The sequence below is a fragment of the Melitaea cinxia genome, chromosome 24 (assembly GCF_905220565.1).
Source record: "Melitaea cinxia chromosome 24, ilMelCinx1.1, whole genome shotgun sequence".
NCBI classification, from domain to species: Eukaryota; Metazoa; Arthropoda; class Insecta; order Lepidoptera; family Nymphalidae; genus Melitaea; species Melitaea cinxia.
The window spans coordinates 12,471,720-12,494,675 of record NC_059417.1 but is presented as its reverse complement, the minus strand read 5'-3'; the positions used below and the strand labels follow the sequence as shown (position 1 = coordinate 12,494,675).

The following is a 22,956-nucleotide window of genomic DNA, read 5'->3' as shown; positions in this document are numbered from 1 at the left end:
AAGTTACGAATATTTTCCAAATAAGTATAATTTTAAAAGCAATATTTTTCTTAGAAAACTAAGAAATTTTAACGAACTATCTTCATCAAAGTAAACTTACATCATTAAGGAATACAAAAAATAATAATTAAAAGATGTAATCATTTTTAACACATTTTATATTAAATAATAAAAAGATAGTATATATTACCACGCATCAAGCCCAGTAAATCATTAATCAGTCGAACGCCGGCGCTCAAGATCCACGCCAAATTCTGCGCAGCCGTCCCTTTCGCTAACACGCGCCAAGCGCCTGTTGTTATAGCGGATAAACCGCATTTGATACTTTCCTAATAAAATATAAATAAAATAAACATAATTATTACGAAAATGACTGTAAAATAATATAATGATAATTTCTGTAAACAAATGTATAATTTAATTTTCTTTTCTCACATTATCAATACAAATAGGCATTTCAATCTGTTTGTCTTGTTGTTTGTTAATTAATAATTATATATTAATATGTTTGTCGGTATCGATGTCATAAAATGCTATTTTATTCATATCGTAAATATTAGATTCATTCGTAAACTTAAAAAACTAAATCAATTTAAAAAAATTTGTTTCATAAAATTGATTTTTTATTTTTATTTTAAATTTATTGACTGTTGTTATATAACATACTTGAAATTTTTAACAAATTAATTATGTAAAAAACATTTTATACCATAGTTATTATATTTTATTATACATTAGAAAATGATCAAGTTGGTCTTTTGGTTGTCACACTATACTTACTAGCACAAAGATCGCGCGGCTCGTATGACTCGCGCAATGCGACCAAATTTTCCTAAACTTGCAGAGCGTAAAATTGTGAAATGGCTCTTAACTAAAGTAGTCATTGTTTGAACACGGAAGGCAAGAATAGACTGACGCCACCTTATCACCCAATGTTTGAATTTGCGAATAATATAATAATCACGCCTCTCTTCCGTAGGGGTAGGCAGAGACCACTTCTTTCCACTTTGCGAATAAGAGTTAGTATTAAAATGGTTTTAGGTAAATGGAGCTTTTTATTCGGCACACAGTAACGTGCGCGTTGTTGATCAAGAAACATGTCTGGGTCATTTGACTAAAACGCGTTGTGGCGCTCATTGTAAGACGCTATACTTAGAGAGTAAATGCTCCTTATTTCCAGTTCTTTTCAGTTAAAAGCAATTAAGTTTTAAGTATAGTACAGTGTTATGAAATAACCTCAAGAGTGCTTTTGAAGGCCTACTTGAGTAATAAATATTTAATTTGAATGACTTGAGATTAAGATAGGTCATTCAAAATGTTTGGTTATAATTGAATGTTTGGATGGCAGACACATTAATATTAAATAAGCAAAACAATTAAACAATCTTATGAAAATAATATTTCCTGATCATCTAAACAACACCTCAACTTGCATTCCGCGAGTAAGGACTAATATAATTATTGTGTTTTCATGTCGTATTTTTATAATAATAACATTTTATATAACCTAAATAGTTCATAATTTTTATGTACTTTCAATTGCAAAAATTAAATAAAAACAGTGCGCACTTGTCGTATTTATAATAATAATAAGAATAATAATTTTATTTAATTAAGAGTTATAGTCCACTCATTAGTAACATTAGTAACTTAAAATTACGTTAGTATACTTAAATTAAAATTAAATTTAACAATTTACTTGCTTAAGCTTTCTTGCCTCACCACTACGCCAACAAAGTGCTAAAGCATAGGCTCAGCATGCTTAGCACTGAACATTTTCAGAATTTTGTTAGAACTGAGCCGCATTCTGTTTAATAGAGACGCGGTCCGTTTCCTCAAGATTGCGAAAAAGGAGTCAGTATTCGCTTCAGTAAACATTGCAGACGCACTACAGAAGCGTCTCAGTCCCAACAAAATCCTAAAACCATTGTTATATTGCATTGTTTTATCGAAATTAAAAATACAAAATTGATCAAAACTTGGAAATGGTAATAATAAACTTATTATTTATATCTTTATTTTTGGGGTCGTTAAAATCAATTAAATTAAATAATTTAAGTTGAGAATATCATCGAAACACGTTTACGTATTAAAAACTTTTATTATAAAGATTTTATTATTCAAGGAAAACTCATCCTTCTTATTTTACACTTAGGTATATCATAATTTACATTTTGATCTTACACTAACGGCCCACATATTGCATATTACACTCACCGAGGCAGACGAGCGCGAGCCATACTAGCCACATGGCGCGCGTGGTACCACGCACCGTCACCATCATATCACCAGTACATCGAGAGCTGGCGACCGTCACCACCCGCACGCCACACTTTTGTAACTCATTGATGACTCGTCTATACGCGACCCCACCAAATATTAGACTTACCTTTGACCTTTTGACACACGAGACATCGAGGTAAAGCTATTGAATGGTTCCGTAGCAAATTAAAACTTTCGAATATTTTCAAATCACACAAACGGACCGCTTCAGATTAAAGATAAAGAATGAACTTTCGGATGGTAGTCTTCCGTGAACTTTAAGGCCTCTAAACTTTGATGTCTGCGAAGAATTCAAAAATGACACTTTATTGACAAACTTGAGATACAATTTATTTAACTCTCGTTGATGTTTTCAAACGTATAACTAATAAGATTATTTTCCCATTGTTTGTGTGTTAGTTTTATTTAAAAAAATTAATTATAAATTTTTTTTTTAAAAAAGCCTGCATGAAGAATACCTAATAGAAAATCAACTGAATAAAAATAGGTAAAAAAACTTTTTAAGTTAAACGGTTTTATGTTAAACATACATTGCAATGTTTAAGATAAATGTACTAAAAACCAAAAAATAATAAAATAGATACAATCGTGGGAATTATAAACATATGCATAGACTAGACTAAAATAAAACCGTGGGGCACGTCAATTGTCTACAATCGTTGATTAAAATGTTTGTTTTGTAATGTTACACTATAATTAGGCAGTTGTTCAACCGACAACGATGGACGTGTGATAAGTAGGGCTAGAATGTGGAAACAAGCTAGCAAGCTCGATTATAAGCGAGTTTTAGGGTTTCATAGTGGTGAGCGACTAGTACTTTTATCATATGTTTTGTCGATTAAAGACAAACTACGAGCAGTGAAACGATTCCTCGCCAGCCAGCAGTGTGAATGTCCAACGATAAACTAGTTGAAACATCTCTTTTATTTACATGGAGTGTATAACTATTTGAATTTCCATGAGCAAGAAAATAGTAAGTAATTTCCTCACCGTCTGCGGGCCAACTGCCTATTTTAACGACGAATTAAACGATTCTTCTATCGCACATTAAGTCGATAATTTTTAGACAATTGACGTGCCCCACGGTTTTATTTTAGTCTAGTCTATGCATATGTTTATAATTCCCACGATTGTATCTATTTTATTATTTTTTGGTTTTTAGTACATTTATCTTAAACATTGCAATGTATGTTTAACATAAAACCGTTTAACTTAAAAAGTTTTTTTACCTATTTTTATTTTCTAGTTTTTAGTTTTTATTTCGCATTCTGTTTAATTCATTTAGTGCTTCATTATTGCAAGGCCTATCTTAAATATTGAGGTTGTATAGTGCACTGTATTCTTCTTGTCAAGCCCTTTTATTTGATACCCATATTGGTGGGATTGATAAAAAATTGTTATCAGTCATTTGGTAGCGGCGGCCAGCTTAGATTTCAATTTTGCATAGTAAATTGTATTCTACTTGTTGAGACCTTTCATTTGATACCCATGTTGATGGGATTGATAAAACCTAAGTTATCCGCCATTTTGTAGAGGCCGCCATCTTGGATTTTAATTTTATATAGTACATTGATTATACTGGTTGAGCACTTTCATTTGATACCCATATTGATGGGATCGATAAAACCTACGTTATCCGCCATTTTGTAGCGGCCGCCATCTTGGATTTCAATTTTTTATAGTATATTGTATTCTGCTTGTTGAGCCCTTTCATTTGATACCCATATTGATGGGATTAATAAAACATAAATTATCCGCCACTTTGTAGCGGCGGCCATCTTGAATTTATAATGATAATGAATAAACATAATTGTATTGTCACCAAAATCCAAAGTGTATACAAAATTTCAGATTAATCGGTTGACAGGAAGAGGGTGAAATTTGAATTACTAAATTTGACCCAAGAAAGAATAATAAAAAAAAAAAAAAACAAACGGGTTGAGCTAAATAAAACCGTTTAATAAAACAAACGGGGTGAGCTAAATAAAACCGTTTAAAAAACAAACGGGGTGAGCTAAATAAAACCGTTTAAAAACCTGGAACAAGATAAAAATTCGATACTTAAACAAGGCTAGCGAAATAAATCGAAACAATATCAAACATTATGTAAGTACTATACATTTTAAAATATCGATACAGTAGTCCTTCGAAGTTGTATGCAACATCGTACATAATGTGTAGGATACATCAGTTTTCTCCAGTTTGTATGTCGCGAAATAGATGCTGCCAAATCACTCCCCTCCGAGACTGCTGCCACTTACGAAGTTTTTTTGAGTACCTCCTAAATTTTATTCTATACTAGCTGACCCCGCAAACGTTGTTTTGCTTTAGGTATATGTTATTATGCCCCTTAATCCCCCTGCCCCTTATAACTTAGGGCTATGAAAAATAGATGTTGTCTGATTCTCAGACCTACCTTATATGCACACAAAAATTCATAAAAATGAGTCCAATCGTTTTGGAGGAGTATTGTAACTAACATTGTGACTCGAGAATTTTATATGTAAAATTGTGTTTGCTCGCAAACGAAAAAAAACCGACTTCAATTACATCGACGAGTAACACAACGTAGATCGACGAAAAAATAGTCAAGTAACTACGCCTTATCAAAGATTACTCAAAAAGTAGTTATCAGATCTCGATAAAATTTATATGTGACCACATGATAAACATCAGCTTTCGATTAAATTAAAAATTATCATAATCGATATACCCATTAAAAAGTTATTGCGGATTTTCGAGAGTTTCCCTCGATTTCTCTGGGATCCCATCATCAGATCCTGGTTTCCTTATCATGGTACCAAACTAGAAATATTCTCTTTCCAACAAAAAAAGAATTATTAAAATCGGTACATCTAGTAGAAAGTTATGCGGTATAATACAACGTAGGTCGACGAAAAAAGCGTCAAGTAAAAACGCATTATTAGATATAACTCGAAAAGTAATTGTTAGATCTCAAATAAATTTAAATGGAACCAATTGGCACACACCACCTTTCGATTAAAACAAAATTTGTCGAAATCGGTCTATCCGGTCAAAAGTTCTGATGTAACATACATTAAAAAAAAAATACAGTCGAATTGAGAACCTCCTCCTTTTTTGGAAGTCGGTTAAAAATTAGGCAAAGTATCCAAGAAAAATAAGATGAGGCGGAGACTTCTTTAAACGCATTTTCAACTTAAATTACGATTTCTTAAAAGCTCAAACATTAGTTATAGATATTCTTTGACGGTAATTTATGACAGTAATTAAATAATATAAAATTTGTCGAAATCGGTCCACCCGGTCAAAAGTTCTGATGTAACATACATAAAAAAAAAAAAAAAAAAAAAAAATACAATCGAATTGAGAACCTCCTCCTTTTTTGGAAGTCGGTTAAAAACTAGCTGACTCTTCAAACGTTGTTTTTCCATATATCTTATTAACCCCCTTAACCACTCCCCCCCGCCCCTATAACTTTGGGGTATGAAAAATAGATGTTGACCGATTGTCAGACCTACCCGATATGCACACAAAATTTCATAAAAATCGGTCTAGCCGTTTCGGAGGAGTATGATAACTAACATTGTGACACAAGAATTTTGACAAGAGAAATTTATTGTACAACATAAAAAAGACTTCAGTGAAAGTAGTTTTTCGATAATTCTCATGTAACAGTTTCAAAATGGAATGTTTGCCAAAGTTGTCAATTATAAAAAAAAACCATTAACAACAACAACGGTCTCTATATACTAATACAACTAATGTATATTAAGTTTTTACACGTGCAAACTTACTACTTACATCCAATGTTACGTAATTCTGTGAAAAATTAAGATAACATCTCGAAAAAAAGTGTTAAATTGCATTATATTAATATAGTACAAAATTAATATTACTACATCCATATTTATTTAATTGAGCTGTATGGTTACGACTTACGGCAGTAAAGAATATAGAAATCTCCTATCTTTCCGTGGTTGTCCTAAGAGGTGACTAAGGGATAACTCAGTTCCAATACCACTTTGGAACTTAAAAAGCCGACCGATGGCGGGATAATCATCCAACTGCTGGCTTTGAAATACACAGACCGAAGACAGGCAGCAGCGTCTTCGGTGCGACAAAGCCAGCCCTGCGGTCACCAACCCGCCTGCCCAGCGTGGTGACTATGGGCAAAACACAGGAGTTCACGTTATTTTTGGCGTAAACTTGTGGAGGCCTATGTCCAGCAGTGGGCTGTATAGGCTGTAATGTAAATGTATTTTACATTATATTAATTCTTTTTTATATTTAACTACGTGCACTTTGTTTTGGAATCCTATTATATATTTTGTTACGTGAACATTTTTTTTTGGATTCCATACCTCAAAAGGAAAAACGGAACCCTTACAGTCACTTTGTTGTCCGTCTGTTTGTCAAGACCCTTATTCTCAGGAACACATGGAGGTATCAAGCTGAAATACACATCATATATTCAAGTTTACTGTCCCTTAGAGCTGTGAAAAAAATCAAACTTATAAGCCAATGCGATCAAAAGTTACAGCCGTTTATGCTGCAAATTTTCGACACTCGTCACACTCGCAAGGGAATCAAAACCTACAGAGTATTTCCTGTGAACTCAGAATCTTGAAATCTGGTACGAAGCAACGTCTTATAAATGAAAAATTGCGAAAAGCATAAATTTTTAGTTACATCATATAATAAAAAATTTTTTAATAATTTTGTTTGTACGGACCCCCGGTGCGCGAGTCCGACTCGCATTTGGCCGTTTCTTTTGTTTTAAAAATCGGTGGAGATATCGAATATTTTATTATTACTTAACTCGTTAAATAGCTCATTCGCTAAAATACTATGTATGTATTAAGTACAGTCACATCGTTGCATTTGTACAGTTGCAATTCGAAAATATTTTGGTACACTCGCTAATTATTGTATGAGCTTAGTTTCTTCTATGTTACTGTACCTAATTAAAATAGAACACACTTGAATTAATTTTAAACGGAAATCACTACATGGCGAAGGTTTCGTTCCTAGCCGCTGGCCTCTGACGAATTAATCCGCGTACACACAAAACACTGGAGATGAAGCACATCAAAGTAAAGTTGCACAACTCGCGTCGTTAACGACGGTAAAAAACCTCGTCTAAACGTTTCGCTACATTCCTCTCATATGGGAGTACAAAAATACAAATTATTGTTATTTTTCAATCACTAGATAATTAGATGATACGTCGATATTAGGATCGAGTGTTGTTCACTCTCACTTGAAAGTTTGTCGTAACAATGATATTTAGAAATAAAGACTAACAAATATACAAAGATTCATCTAATTTTGTCTTCATTTTCTACAATTATTAACATAATAATATAATATAACTAGCTGTGCCCGCGGCTTCGCCCGCGTAGAAATCAGTGTGTCACAAAGTTTTCCCGGCAAACTTCCAGTGAAACTCTCATCAAAATCAGCTTAGCCGTTCCGTAAACCTTCCTCTTGAAGGCCTCTCTCCATTGGTGAAACCGCATGAAAATCCGTTCAGTAGATTTTGAAGGAATCGATTACATATACTTTTGGGGACTTTGTTTTATAATAAACTAACTGTCGCCCGCGACTACGTTCGCGTGGTTATGAAGATATGCATTACTATTAAGATGTTTAACGCAAATCATTTTTTTATTTCAGTCACTTGAAATGCTTATCCACACTGAGTAACTTTTTAAAAGGCACAATTTAATATAATTTAATAGTTATTTTTATAAAACCTCTCTATACACCACATTTTTAGTTTTATTTTCAGGCTGCAGTATAAATAACCTATCAGGCGAACTTATAGCTGCTGTATATGTTTCATACAAACTATTAACCCCAATTAAACCCCCTTAGCGGTGGAATATCGCAAAATCCGTTCTTAGCGGACGTCTACTAACTATAATCTACCTTCCTGCCAAATTTCATCTTTGTCCATCCTGGATGGATGGACCATCCAACGGTTACTGAGTTCTCGTGATGAGTGAGTCAGTGACCTTTCTCTTTTATATATATAGATTACGATGCATTATTTGGACACCTTCTCGCCATCTATAGAGCATACATTTTCAATTTCAAGTCTCTTACTTCAAAAACATAGGACATTCATACAAACTTCCAACCCCTGTTTTATCCCATTAGGGGTTGAGTTTCATAAAATCCGTTCTTAGCGGATGTCTACGCCCTATAAGGAACCTACCTGCCAAAAATTAATTTTGTAGCTATTATAGTTTCGGAGATTTTGTGACCAGGGAGTCAACCTACCATCCCCCGTTTTTACTCCCAAAAAGGAGTTGCTCTCTAAAGATACATTATTTGGACACCTTCTCACTATCTATATATAGCATTTTAAATTTCAAGTCTCTTACTTCAAAAACATAGGACTTTCATACAAACTTCCAACCCCGGTTTTACCCCCTTAGGGGTCGACTTTCATAAAATCCGTTCTTAGCGGATGGCTATGTCCTATAAGGAGTCTACCTGCCAAATTTCAAGTTTCTAGGTGTTAGAGTTTCGGAGATTTCGTGATGAATGACCTTTCGCTTTTATATATATTAGCTGTGCCCGTGGCTTCACCCGCGTTGAAATCAGTGTGACACAAAGTTTTTCCGGCAAACTTCCAGTGAAACTCTCATTATAATCGGCTTAGCCGTTCCATAAGCCTTCCTCTTGAAGCCCTCTCTCCATTGATGAAACCGCATGAAAATCCGTTCCGTAGATTTTGAGGGAATCGATCACATACACTTTAGGGACTTTGTTTTATAATACACTAACTGTTGCCCGTGACTACGTGCGCGTGAAGCGCGCGTCGCGTTTAACAAAATGGTTCGTTGAATTCGTCAGAATTGTGGTATGAAATAATGTAGTAATAATGTAGTATTGTAGTGTAAATATGTTTAACTATACTGCATGCAATTCTGTTTTTAATATGGTTCTACGTAACTATATGTCACAGAATAGCGTAACGCACGCTCCTCCGTGACTCCGTGAAGACAGGTGTAAATAAAAAGTATTCTAGTAACGTAAAGGTTGGATATTGTAAAAAATATATTTTTTTGTACTACTTATAAGTGATCAATATAAATGTTTCTTGAACACATAGGGTTGCAACGCGGTTATTTTGCTTTAAACCGACCCTGCTGTATAAGTTTCATACAAACTATCAACCCCAATTAAACCCACTTAGCGGTGGAATATCGCAAAATCCGTTCTTAGCGGACGTCTATTAATTATAATCTACCTCCCTGCCAAATTTCATCTTTGTCCATCCTGGATGAATGGACCATCCAGCAGTTTTTGAGTTCTCGTGATGAGTGAGTCAGTGATCTTTCTCTTTTATATATATAGATTACAATGCATTATTTGAACACCTTCTCACCATGTATAGAGCATACATTTTAAATTTCAAGTCTCTTACTTCTAAAACATAGGACTTTTATATAAACTTCCAAGCCCCGTTTTACCCTTTTAAGGGTCGAGTTTCGTAAAATTAGTTCTTAGCAGATGTCTACGCCTTATAAGAAACCTGACAAATTTCAAGTTTATAACTGTTGTAGTTTCGGAGATTTCGTGATGAGTGAGTCAACCTACTATCCCCCGTTTTAACCCCAAAAAGGAGTTGATTTCTAAAGATACATTATTTGGATACCTTTTTACTATCTATACATACATTTTAAATTTCAAATCTCTTACTTCAAAAACAAAGGACTTTCATACAAAGTTCCAACCCCCGTTTTACCCCTTTAAGGGTCGAGTTACGTTAAATCAGTTCTTAGCATATGACTATGCTTTATATGGAACCTACCTGCCAAATGTCAAATTTGTAGCTGTTATAGTTTCGGAGATTTCGTGATGAGTGGGTCAACGTAACATCCTCCGTTTTAACCCCAAAAGGGAGTTGATTTCTAAGAAACATTATTGGGCACCTTGTTACCATCTATAGAGCATACATTTTAAATTTCAAGTCTCTTACTTCAAAAACATGGTACTTTCATACAAACTTCCAACCCCCGTTTTACCTCCTTAGGGGTCGAGTTTCGTCAAATCCATTCTTAGCAATAGATTACGCCCTATAAGGAGCTTACCTGCTAAATTTCAAGTTTGTAAGCATTATAGTTTCGGAGATTTCGTGATTAGTGAGTCAACGTAACATCCCCCGTTTTAACCCCAAAAGGGAGTTGATTTCTAAAGATACATTATTTGAACACCTTGTTACCATCTATAGAGCATACATTTTAAATTTCAAGTCTCTTACGTCAAAAACATGGGACTCTCATACAAACTTCCAACCCCCATTTTACCCCCTTAGGGGTTGAGTTTCGTAAAATCCGTTCTTAGCGGATGTCTACTTCCTATAAGGCCTGGCCCTGCCAAATTTCAAGTTTGTAGGTGTTATAGTTTCGGAGATTTCGTGATGAATGACCTTTCGCGTTTATATATATATATAGATATAGATATAGATTATAGATAGATATCAGAGTGATAAATAATTTTGCTGTATCTCTAATTTTCTTTATACCCTGATAATTTTCCCTACACACGAAAAGTTGTTACAACGTACACAGCGCGCTAGAAATCTAACATTCACGAGGATTAGCTGGCATGTCGTAATTTCTGTCAAAGATAATTGTGCTTGCTGGCAAACGAAAAAAACCCCACTTCAATTACACTAACAAGTAATACAATACAAAACAAGTAATGGTAAGTGTTGAATGTACATTTAATTTTATTAGTTTATAGAATGAAACACAGATGGTGTTGTTCGTAAATGGATCGCGCTATCATGTTTCGTGTAGATTTAATTAAGTCAAATATTGTATGTATATTAAGTACTCCTATTATAACCTACGCGTGCCCTGTTTTCGCTCATGTGGAGCCAACCCTCATCCATAGGCTCCAAATCATTCAGAACAAGTTTCTACGCACTGCCACGTACTCGCCGTGGTACGTGCGTAATGTCGACTTACATCGCGACCTTAAGATCGATTCAATCGCGAAGCATATCAAAATACTCGCTACAGCGTATTTTGAGAGAGCGCGCAGTCACCCAAATCCTCTTGTAGCAGAAGCTTGCAAATACGTAGGTAGAGGAAACTTACAGACCGTACAAAGACGTCCCATGCACGTCTTAACCCACCCTGACGATAGGATCACGGCGCTTAACGCCATATACACCACCACACACAAGACACACACACACCGCCCCCGCCGGCGAGGGCGAGGTCCCCGTGTTCTGACGGCTCGCACGCGCCTAGGCGCGTAACTGACCGTCCGTAAGCCGTCTCAGCGCTCCGCATAACGCCTCCTCCACTCCGACGACGCTCTAAGCCGAGGTGCGATCTCGCTAGGAGACACCCCTAGGGCGGGCGTTTTTCCCTCCCGAGCCCTCCCAGAGGGCTCCCCTTCTCCTTCGCAGCCGGTTTGCCTTAGTGCCCGGCCCCTCTCACCGGTGACGCTGTAAAGGCCGCTAGTGCCAACAGCACTCTACAAATCGAAAAAAAAAATCTATTAAGTACTTCGCGGACTGTGTCTTTAGTACCCGGCCCCTCTCACCGGTGACGCTGTAAAGGCCAGTGGGGCCAACAGCAACAGTTATTTCGAAAAAAAAAAGTTCGGTACTAATTTTTAGTATAATCTTTATAAATTGCTATACTTGTTTATCAGTCACTAAAGACTATTTGCTCACATTAAACACTGGTTGTTTTGTTGAGACCCCAGAGGGAGCTGAACGTTCCCAGGGTAAACTAGCGTTGTTGTTGTATGTACTATAGTTTAAGTGAACTCATATGATCTTAATTATGAAGCGTGAAAAAAGCAACTAAAAATATAAGCACAATTCTCGTATCGTGACGTAGAGCAGAGTATCGAGAAAAAATCAGATTTAACTCTTTTTACAAGGTGGCGGCGAGCGCCATGAGAAATTGAGGTCGAAAACATGAAGTTAAGCTTTTTGAAGCTCATCTACACCATATCCCAAAATTAGCTTTCTTCTATCATATGGATTTATATGCCTCATTTTTCGACGTAATGAACTACGAAAGCAATACAAATCTCACGCAGAGCTTTGTCCTACATCGTACATTTTTAACCGACTTCCAAAAAAGGAGGAGGTTTTTTTTTTTTTTTTATGTATGTTACATCAGAACTTTTGACCGGGTAGACCGATTTCGACAAATTTTGTTTCAATCGAAAGGTGGTGTGTGCCAATTGGTCCCATTTAAATTTATTTGAGATCTAACAACTACTTTTCGAGCTATATCTAATAATGCGTTTTTACTTGACGCTTTTTTCGTCGACCTACGTTGTATTATACCGCATAACTTTCTACTGGATGTACCGATTTTGATAATTCTTTTTTTGTTGGAAAGGGGATATCCCTAGTTTGGTACCGTGATAAGGAAACCAGGATCTGATGATGGGATTCCAGAGAAATCGAGGGAAACTCTCGAAAATCCGTAATAACTTTTTACTGGGTGTACCGATTTTGATAATTTTTAATTTAATCGAAAGCTGATGTTTATCATGTGGTCACATATAAATTTTATCGACATCTGATAACGACTTTTTGAGTAATCTTTGATAACGCGTAGTTGCTTGACTATTTTTTCGTCGATCTACGCTGTATTACTTGTCGATGTAATTGAAGTCGGTTTTTTTTTCGTTTGCGAGCAAACACAATTATTACGTAAGATTGTAACTACAGGTTAAGTTCTTTAACACATAACCAAATACGAGAAAAAGCCGTCTATGAAGCGTTGTCAAAACCGACGAACACTTTATGTTGCAATTCTTGTACGATAATCGTAAAGAATATTCTTAATGGTAATTATTATTTCAACGACGCAGCAGAGGAGGGTAATGGTAACGACATTTTCACACACGAACAGTCAGGGCCGCCGGTCTTTCACTCGCTTTTGACATTAGGTAGGTTTGTCTAGTTTGTTGAAGAGCCTTTTTGTTAATATAATAAATTTATACAAAGTCGGCGGGGAACATAGTTGCGTGATAAGTATATAAACAATTCGTGAAAAGTTATTAGATGATAAAAATCACAAAAAAATTCGTTGTGTGTGTTAAGAGGACTTTATGCTATGCATACATAAGCTGTAAAAAATATTTGTTATTATATTATACAATACATCAACCGACGCGCATCAAGCGACCTCGGCCTTTACCGGACGGTCCTCTTGACGAACATCTATAATAAACGCCTGCAGCGTTTTTGTCTTTAATTTTTACGGACAAGTCTCGGATTTGTGGTTTATTAAATGACTAACTACTAGAGTGTTAAACGGACACACACACACAAAGTAAACCAAAAATTATTTTATAACATTGAAATACAGTATGAATTAAAAATTTCGAAGTAGAGTGTAAACTTTGTGCGAAACTTTAAGCTTAAACCTTTGATTTGGGTTTTGTCATTTTTAACCGACTTCCAAAAAAGGAGGAGGTTCTCAATTCGACTGTATTTTTTTTAATGTATGTTACTTTAGAACTTTTGACTGGGTGGACCGATTTCGACAATTATTTTTTTAATCGAAAGGTGGTGTGTGTCATTTGGTTCCTTTTAAATTTATTTGAGATCTAACTACTACTTTTCGAGTTATATCTAATAATGCGTTTTTACTTGACGCTTTTTTCGTCGGCCTTCGTTGTATTATACCGCATAACTTTTTACTAGCTGTATTGATTTTGATAATTCTTGTTTCGTTGGAAAGGAAATATCCCTAGTTTGGTACCATGATAAGGAAACCAGGATCTGATGATGGGATCCCAGAGAAATCGAGGGAAAAGCTCGAAAAGCCGCATGACTCTTTACTGGGTGTACCGATTTTGATGATTTTTAATTTAATCGAAAGCCGATGTTTATCATGTGGTCACATTTAAATTTCATCGAGATCTGATTATAACTTTTTTTTTTTGATCGGTTCATAAACGACAGAGTTATCCCCGAACATACACAAAATAAAATAAAAAAATATATACGGTCGAATTGAGTAACCTCCTCCTTTTTTTGAAGTCGGCTAAAAATAATAATGTTCGAATGATCAACATTTATATACATGGAGGTCTAATTGAAGGGTGGTGTATGTTGCGATCTTAATACGCCGCTTAGAACCTGAGACATTGAAATTTTATATATGAAAGAAGTTGCAAGTAACATCTAGTCATAAAATAAATAATTGTGAATTTTTTAGTTCAAATACAACAAAACGTTTCGTCGTAAGATGTGTATCCGGGTAATCCTGTGTATTGTATCAATGCAATCATTTTTTGCTAGTGGGTTTCTTCTTAATCATCTTGATCCTTCGTGCGCCCGTCACTCATGTCTCCGATTATTGGTAATAGATTGACACGAAAACATTTATTGTAATAACACTAACAATATTCATAAAAGTACAATGATTGTTTGTAATTTATTGCGAATAGGTTTTATGCCGGTGTGTGATCTTAAAACTTGTGTGATATTATATATTATTACACTTCATCAGTTCAACCTATCGCAGTCCACTGCTGGACATAGGCCTCCCCAAGTTCGCGACAGACATCCCGGTTTTACGCAATCCTCATCCAGCCTATACCGACAATCTTACGTAGATCGTCGGTCCAACGGGCCGGAGGACGTCCCACACTGCGTTTATCAAGACGCGGTCTCCACTCCAGGACCGACCAGGATTTCTAATTCTATCTTTGAGAGAAACCCCAAGCATAGCCTTTTCCATTGCACGCTGAACGACTTTAAATTTGTGGACCAGTCCCTTTGTCAGTGTCCACGTTTCGGCTCCGTATGTTAACACAGGTAGGACGCATTGCTCGAAGAGTTTTGGCCTCAAGCGGCGGAATCTTCGAAGTGAAAGTTCGAAGTGAAGCTATTACACTTCACTCGGTCGTAATCCTTTTTAAAGTAATTATAATAGTAAACAACAGTTTATGAAATATTAAATATATACTATATTGGCTGCTTTATAGAGTACCTGTACCCACTTATTGTTAACAATTATTTAATTAACGAAAACATTGAATTTGTTATTTAATCATCCAAAACAGCGCCTATTAATTGTAGAGTCAATATACAAGGTCTTGTGAAACCGCTCAGGGTCAATAACGTCTTCGTGTTATTGTATTTAATACGAAATTAAAATATACGAATAAAATTATTATAATTATATTGTGGGCTGAACCTTGACATAATCTTATCGTTAGAATATGAGACTTCGGTTGACAATATTTTTTTTATGCAACTAGATCGGCAAACATCGTACGGCTCACCTGATGACACCCGATTACCGTAACTTATAGATAGTCTGCAACACCAGAAGTATCGTAAGCGCATTGCAGACCCTGTCCCCAATTTTCCCCAGGAGCAAAAATGTGTTCTTTTTAACCGACTTCAAAAAAGGAAGCGGTTCTCAATTCGACAGTATTATTTTTATGTGTTACCTCAGAACTTTTTGCTGGGTGAACCGATTTCCGCGATTCTTTTTTCAATCGAAAGGTGGCCCTTGTCATGTGGTCTATTGTCTCATTTTAATGTGATCGAGATCTGACAATTACTTTGTGAGCTATCATCTCTAGTAATGTGCTCGACTATTTTTTCGTCGATCTACGTTGTGTTATAACCTCATAACTTTTTACTTGGTGTACCGATTTTGATGATTCTTGTTTTAATCGAAATTTGATACTTGTCTAGTGGTCTCAATTAAATTTGATCCACATCTTTTGACTACTTTTTGAGTAATCTTTGATAACGTGAATTTACTTGACTATTTTTTTGTCTTCCTATGTTGTTACATAACTGGTCGATGTAATGTTGAAGTCGGTTTGTTATCGTTGGCGAGCAAACACAATTATAATTTAATTGCAAACTAAACACTTGAAAATTAGGCGATGTTAACCTTAATTTGAACCTGACCTTTCAGAAGATTACGAAGGTTTTTTGTGTAAATGCTAAATAAATATGTACACAAATTTCTGAACAGAATCAGTACTGCGCTACAGTTTGTGGACTACAGTTTGTGGATTTAAAGTTATGCACTCTACAACCTAGCCCTAAGACACATCACCACTCGTCCTAAAGAGCGCTGGTGCAGTGCACCCCCACTCCAAATAACTGTGATTCCATTTTTTATATTTCAATAATTGATTGTGTAATTTTGATTCCTATATTTCTTTATATTAAATACTAAACTATACATACATTAAATTATTTCTGTTCTACTATGCCTATACACCACTGGCAGTAGGCAAAAAGGTCATTGTACGAAATTCTTCGTGCTCCGCGTCCGTACTTTATTGTTATGTTACATATTTACTTACATACGCATTATTAGATATAATTCAAAAAAGTACTTGTAAGATCTCGATTAAATTTAAATAAAACCATTTGACAAGCACCACCTTTCAATTAAAATAATAATTGTCTTTGCTCGCAAACGAAAAAAAAACCGACTTCAATTACATCGACAAGTAATACAACGTAGATCGACGAAAAAATAGTCAAGCAACTACGCGTTATCAAAGATTACTCAAAAAGTAGTTAACAGATCTCGATAAAATTTATATGTGACCACATGATAAACATCAGCTTTCGATTAAATTAGAAATTATCAAAATCGGTACACCCAGTAAAAAGTTATTACGGATTTTCGAGAGTTTCCCTCGATTTCTCTAGGATCCCATCATCAGATCGTGGTTTCCTTATCATGGTACCAAACTAGGGATATCCCCTTTCCAACAAAAAAAGAATTATGAAAATCGGTACATCCAGTAGAAAGTTATGCGGTATAATACAACGTAGGTCGACGAAAAAAGCGTCAAGTAAAAACGCATTATTAGATATAACTCGAAAAGTAGTTGTTAGATCTCAAATAAATTTAAATGGGACCAATTGGCACACACCACCTTTCGATTAAAACAAAATTTGTCGAAATCGTTCTACCCGGTCAAAAGTTCTGATGTAACATACATAAAAAAAAAAAAAATACAGTCGAATTGAGAATCTCCTCCTTTTTTGGAAGTCAGTTAAAAATCATTGAAATCGGCCCACCCAGTAAAATGTTCTGAGGTAACATACATAAAACCATTTGAAGTCGGTTAAAAAAATTACCTCATACGACTGTGTTAGTGACGATCACTCTGGTGTAATGGTGAGTGTATCGTGTCGCCGGCGCCTAAACAACGAAGGTCGTGGTTTCGATTCCTGCTCAGAGTGTATATTTGTGTCTATACAAATATTTATTTCCGCCCTGATAATTTCTCCTTGTGGGTCTCCCCACCGTGCCTCAGAGAGCACGTTAAGCTGTTGGTCCCGCTTGTTATCATATACACCTGATAGCGATCGTTACTCATAGTAGGGGATATATTCGCCAACCCGCATCGGAGCAGCGTGGTGGATTAGGCTCTAATACTTCTCCTACATGGAGAAAGAGGCCTATACCCAGCAGTGGGATGTTACAGACTGAAGCGAAGCGAAGCGACGTGTTAACAGTTAGTAGAAGTAGACTTTACCCCAATTGTGGGGCATGCAAGTCTTCTGAAATCTGTGACAATAATTAAATACTTTATACAACTTTGAGCCTAATAAATTAAACCCAATGCAACCGAATACATTCTGCTGAACTACACCTATTATACGTACTCTGTGCGCTGTGCTGTTACAGCATGTGTGACAATTCACACACAGAAAAACAACAATAAACTTAGTTTTGGAAAGTATTTAAATGAAGTCAAGTAAACTAGTAATCAAAATACTTCACTTTTTAGCAAAAACTTTAAAATATTGAAAACACAATTTTACCTTAAACTAAATTTAATATACAAAAGTAATCACATACAACATGATATCTCGACGTCCATTTACACAACGGAACATAAGTAATGATCTCTTCTTAAATGCCTCGTTAAGTGTATATAGAATTAAAAAGCTATTGAGATCATGAGCTAACTACAAAAACTTTACATTAAAATACAATTTGTAATAGTAATAACTTGTTCACCTATTTGTTAGTTAGTAGTTTATTTTACTTTCCGTTGAAATACTAACTTGTAACTACATTGTAGTATGAAACAATACAAAAATAACATTTGTACTTGGACTTAAATCCCTATTTCATTTTTATGAGTTACAAAAGGTTGAAGCTTATAATAAACAAAAACTTATTTCAGTTCATAAAAATTATGCAGTCAAGTCAAAAAGATTAAGTTTTTATTTGAAACACGCACTCAGCAAATACCTATTTATCATTTAAATAGGAAGCTGATATTATGAGTTTATCATCCACCTTCATCTATTTCTAACACACTGTAATATAGTAATACATTCACAATTAGATTAAAAAACATTAAACACAAAAAAAAATTAGCTTAAGTAGACTCAGAATAGGTCTGGAATTGCATTTGTATTGAGTATCCTTCTGAGTCTTACAACTATTCACAAAATATATATTGATGTTGTTATAACACAATTACATTGTGAGTAATATTTAGTTGTTTGTTAGAGTTATCCCTATCACAGTGAAATAATACAATAGTCAAAAGTTTTTCTAGTGAAAAGTAAATACTTTCAATTCATGCTTAAATACGTGTATGTAATAAATTTAAGTTTATTATGACAGTTAGCGACAAATCATATTAAATCAACTTGAATGTGGCAGTTCATTATGAATAGATTATCTGTAAAAGTAATAATGATTACTCATTGCAGATAATTAAATTGTCCTATTTAGTATTAGTTATCGCCTGTTGTTGCCACGCTGGTGGCCCCTCCCCCGCACGTACGTCTTGTGCTGGTTGCTGTGTTTACTATTATGTTCCTGATTGTTCTGGGAGAAGCGTTCGGTTTTAGGTGGCATCTGCTGTGTGCCAGGTGCTGAGGGCTGGGAAGTCTGACCTAGACTGCGAGTGGGAGCATGAGCACCGTTGGTTCGGTCAGGGGGCGGCGCGGAGGCAGCGGGCGGGGGAGTAGGCTGAGGCTCACTCATGTTCACTTGTTCGTTGAACAACATGCAGAACTCTCCGACCTTCTGGATGTCCCCGGATTTTCCCGAGTACAGAGTGAGGGCAGACCGCCACAGGGAAGCGTAGCCTCGTGTGAGGCGCACTATGTCGCCGGGCTGCAGCAGCGCGCCGGGCTCGTCCCACACCGACAGGTTGACAGTCGCCGTCGCGTCCGCCACGCGCAGCGTACGCACCTCGCGCGCCTCCTTAGTCAATGTCGGCGGGCCCACCTCTAGCACTATGAAGATGGCGTTGATGTTTTTCAAGCCGGGCTTTAGATCTTTAATCTGGACGTATTCTGTGCTGCTCATCTTGTCTGATTCTAGCGAGAACTTATTAATTTATTATTTTAACTTATGTACTATTCTTGAAATCTAAAAGTTAACAAAATTTATTCTAATACAAAATGCTTATAAATCAACTAAAAAATACGTAAAAATATCAAAAAGTTAAATCATGTTCGATGACGATTTTTACAACTTTGACTGATATTGACTTTGACAGTTTGACTGCAAAATTAAGAATCAGCTGTTATAAATGTTGCCAATATTTTAATTTACATATTTTCAACCATTTTAATTCCACAAAAAAAAAATTAAAAGTACCTACTTTTTAAAATAATACAAACAAAAATTGTTTTTAAGCTATTATCTATATTAAACAAATTTACTTCTTCTTCTTTAGGTTAATTGCTTAAGGCTTTCAAATGATATGGTCTAAGTAGCTACGGACAGACTTATAAAACGTACACTGAAAGTATCTTAAAACTTCAAATAAAAATAATTACTTAATTAATATAATTAATTATTAAAAAAAAGTAAAATGGATAAAAAGATTTCTAAGCACACAAAAAAGTACCTAACTACTAACAATAACATAAGTTAAGTGTACATTGTAAGTAGCAAATAAGTGTACATATATTGTAGTTATAAGTGTAAATATAATAAAAATAATAACTATATAAAAAAACAATATGTAGAATAGTCTTGATCAGTGGACTCGCGTCGACTTTTAGAAATTTTAAGAGTAAGTAGTTATTAAGGTTTCTAGGATTCTAAAGTTGCAGTGAAGTACCAATGCATGTTTTAACAAAAAAAAAATGAAACAACAAAAGCACGGGCACTATAAGCCTGTGGATATATCACTTAAATTAAAAAAAAAACCACTTTAAAACTTTAGGAAAGACAGAAACTCTGTGGTGATGAACTAAAATTTTTTAACATTGTAATATCTTATTATTCACTTCAGCCTGTAATATCCCACTGTTGGGCATAGGCCTCTTTCCCCATGTAGGAGAAGGATCAGAGCTTAATCCATCACGCTGCTCCAATGTGGGTTGGCGGATATATTCCCTACTGTGAGTAACGATCGCTATCAGGTGTATATGATAACAACCGGGACCGACAGCTTAACGTGCTCTCCGAGGCACGGTGGGGAGACCGACAAGGACTGCACAAACACCCAGACCACGGCAAACACCTGTACAGCCAATACAAATGTTTGTCATGTGCGGGGATCGAACCCGCAACCGCCAGCACAACGGGTACAATCCGTGATTGTGACCGTTGCGCCAACGCGGCGTCATCATCATATCTTATTATTATCTGACCATTATTAACAGTACTAAGATGTATAGATAGGAAAACCTATTACTGGCCTTATTATTGTTAATATTATGTTAAATGTTATATATATATACGGATTGTAACGCTGTTGGTTTTCGAATAAAAATAAATAAGTAAAATTATTCAGTTCACATTCAGTTTAAAATTTTAAGTATATAATGTTATAGGAAAATTATTTAAATTAAAATTCTAGCAATATGTTAAATACCTTATATCTCCGTCTCAGCATCCATTCTCCTCGCCCGATCACACATTTTATAACGCTCTCGTCACACATTCAACAGCATACTACCCAAGTCAAGCGTGCTTAAAAAAAAATTACTTCAAAAATTTCACAATATGATGATACCGTATACCGTCTCTAGTAGATAAACTGCGACAATGTCATTTCTTATCACATCTTCAAAAATGTTTTAAGAAAAATAATTATTTAGGAAAGCAATTTCATTAAAAACTTTCTGGGAAATGTGAAAATACGTACAATTTTTTCGAATATTTTTATCACTACATAGTATAAAACAAAGTCGCTTTCTCTGTCCCTGCATATGTATGTACGCTTAAATCTTTAAAACTACGCAACGGATTTTGATGCGGTTCTTTTTAATAGATAGATTGATTCAAGAGGAAGGTTTATATGTATAATAACATCCATTAAATAGTGGAGAAATACTGTTATTTTTGCGTTTTCTAATGTTATGTCGTAAATAATTATTATTTTTTTCGTTTAAATTGCAAACGCAGGCTGAACCCTACGAGATTTATCAAAATAATGTACTAAGTATTGTACACATTGAAAAGGTCTACAGAAAACTCCGCGATGGTATATACCTATCTCTTATGGATATCCCACAATAACATTTTTTTGTCATTTACTTTTTACGACAAATAATGGCTAATTTTCGAAGCGATTTTAACCAATACAGCATTAATCTTTATCCAATTAAATACCTTAAATATATTTTTTATTTAATGTAGATCTATATGGCCCTTTACAGCATATCGACGCGAGAAAGCAAACACGTAGTAACCAACACCCATCGAAATATTTTTTTATTGCGTCATTAGAATAAGAAAAAAATTACGCGTCGAATGGTATATGTCAAGTAACTGTACGACTGATAATAAAAAATATAGGATTTTCAAAATTGCCATATTTTTTCCATTCTTGCACCAATAAAACGATGTAAATAACAAAAAAACAGGTATTATTTCTTACTCTGTGTCTTACGAAAATTGTTTTCTACAAAAAAAACTAATCTAAAAGTTACAACATCAATAATTCCATATCTAATGCGGGTTACTACAGTTTTGCTGCTCGTAAAATTATGGTCACTTGCGTTTAATACCTTTTAGTAGGTGATATTTTTTTATATTGTGATGCTTATAACGCTTTACACGGATTATTTTATTTTTTTCACTTTGTTTACACCATTTACAAGGATTCAATGAAACAAGTAACTTTGTTTCACAACACTACTAAAGATTTTAACACGTGGTTCAATAAGTCCCGAGACTAAGTACTAAAAAAAGGTCTTTTTTATAAAATTAATTTTTATTCATCAACATAGTCTCCTCCAAGAGCGATACAGTCCCTCCAACGCTTTTTTAACTTTTCTATCCCATGTGTGTAGAACGATTTGTCTTTGGCTTCAAAATAAGCCTCCGTTGCTGCGATAACTTCACTATTTGAGTCAAATTTCTTACCCTGAAGCATTTTTTTGAGGTCTGCAAACAGCCAGTAATCGCTGAGGGCCAAGTCTGGCGAATAAGGGGGATGAGGAAGCAATTCGAAGCCCAATTCGTTAATTTTGGCCATCGTTCTCACGGACTTGTGACAAGGCGCGTTGTCCTGGTGAAACACCACTTTCTTTTTGTTCATGTGAGGCCGTTTATCCGCAATTTCGTACTTCAATCGCTCCAATAAGCACATGTAATAGTCACTATTTATATTTTGCCCTTTTTCAAGGTAGTCGATGAAAAGTATTCCATGCGCATCCCAAAATATAGACGCCATAACCTTACCAGCCGATTTCTGAGTCTTTGGACG

At 35.2% G+C, this 22,956-nt stretch overlaps 1 protein-coding gene across 1 annotated transcript; it reads right to left on the bottom strand.

The window, feature by feature from the left end:
- Window positions 1-18,083: 18,083 nt before the first annotated feature.
- Window positions 18,084-19,595, bottom strand: LOC123665478 (SOSS complex subunit B homolog). Its single transcript, XM_045599777.1, has one exon. It carries the CDS (start codon window positions 19,593-19,595, stop codon window positions 19,020-19,022), a length of 576 nt encoding a protein of 191 aa, XP_045455733.1. The 3' UTR covers window positions 18,084-19,019.
- Window positions 19,596-22,956: the final 3,361 nt, after the last annotated feature.

Coding starts and splice junctions, on each gene's coding strand:
- LOC123665478 (XM_045599777.1), bottom strand. CDS start 19,595: ATGAGCAGCACAGAATACGTCCAGATTAAAGATCTAAAGCCCGGCTTG.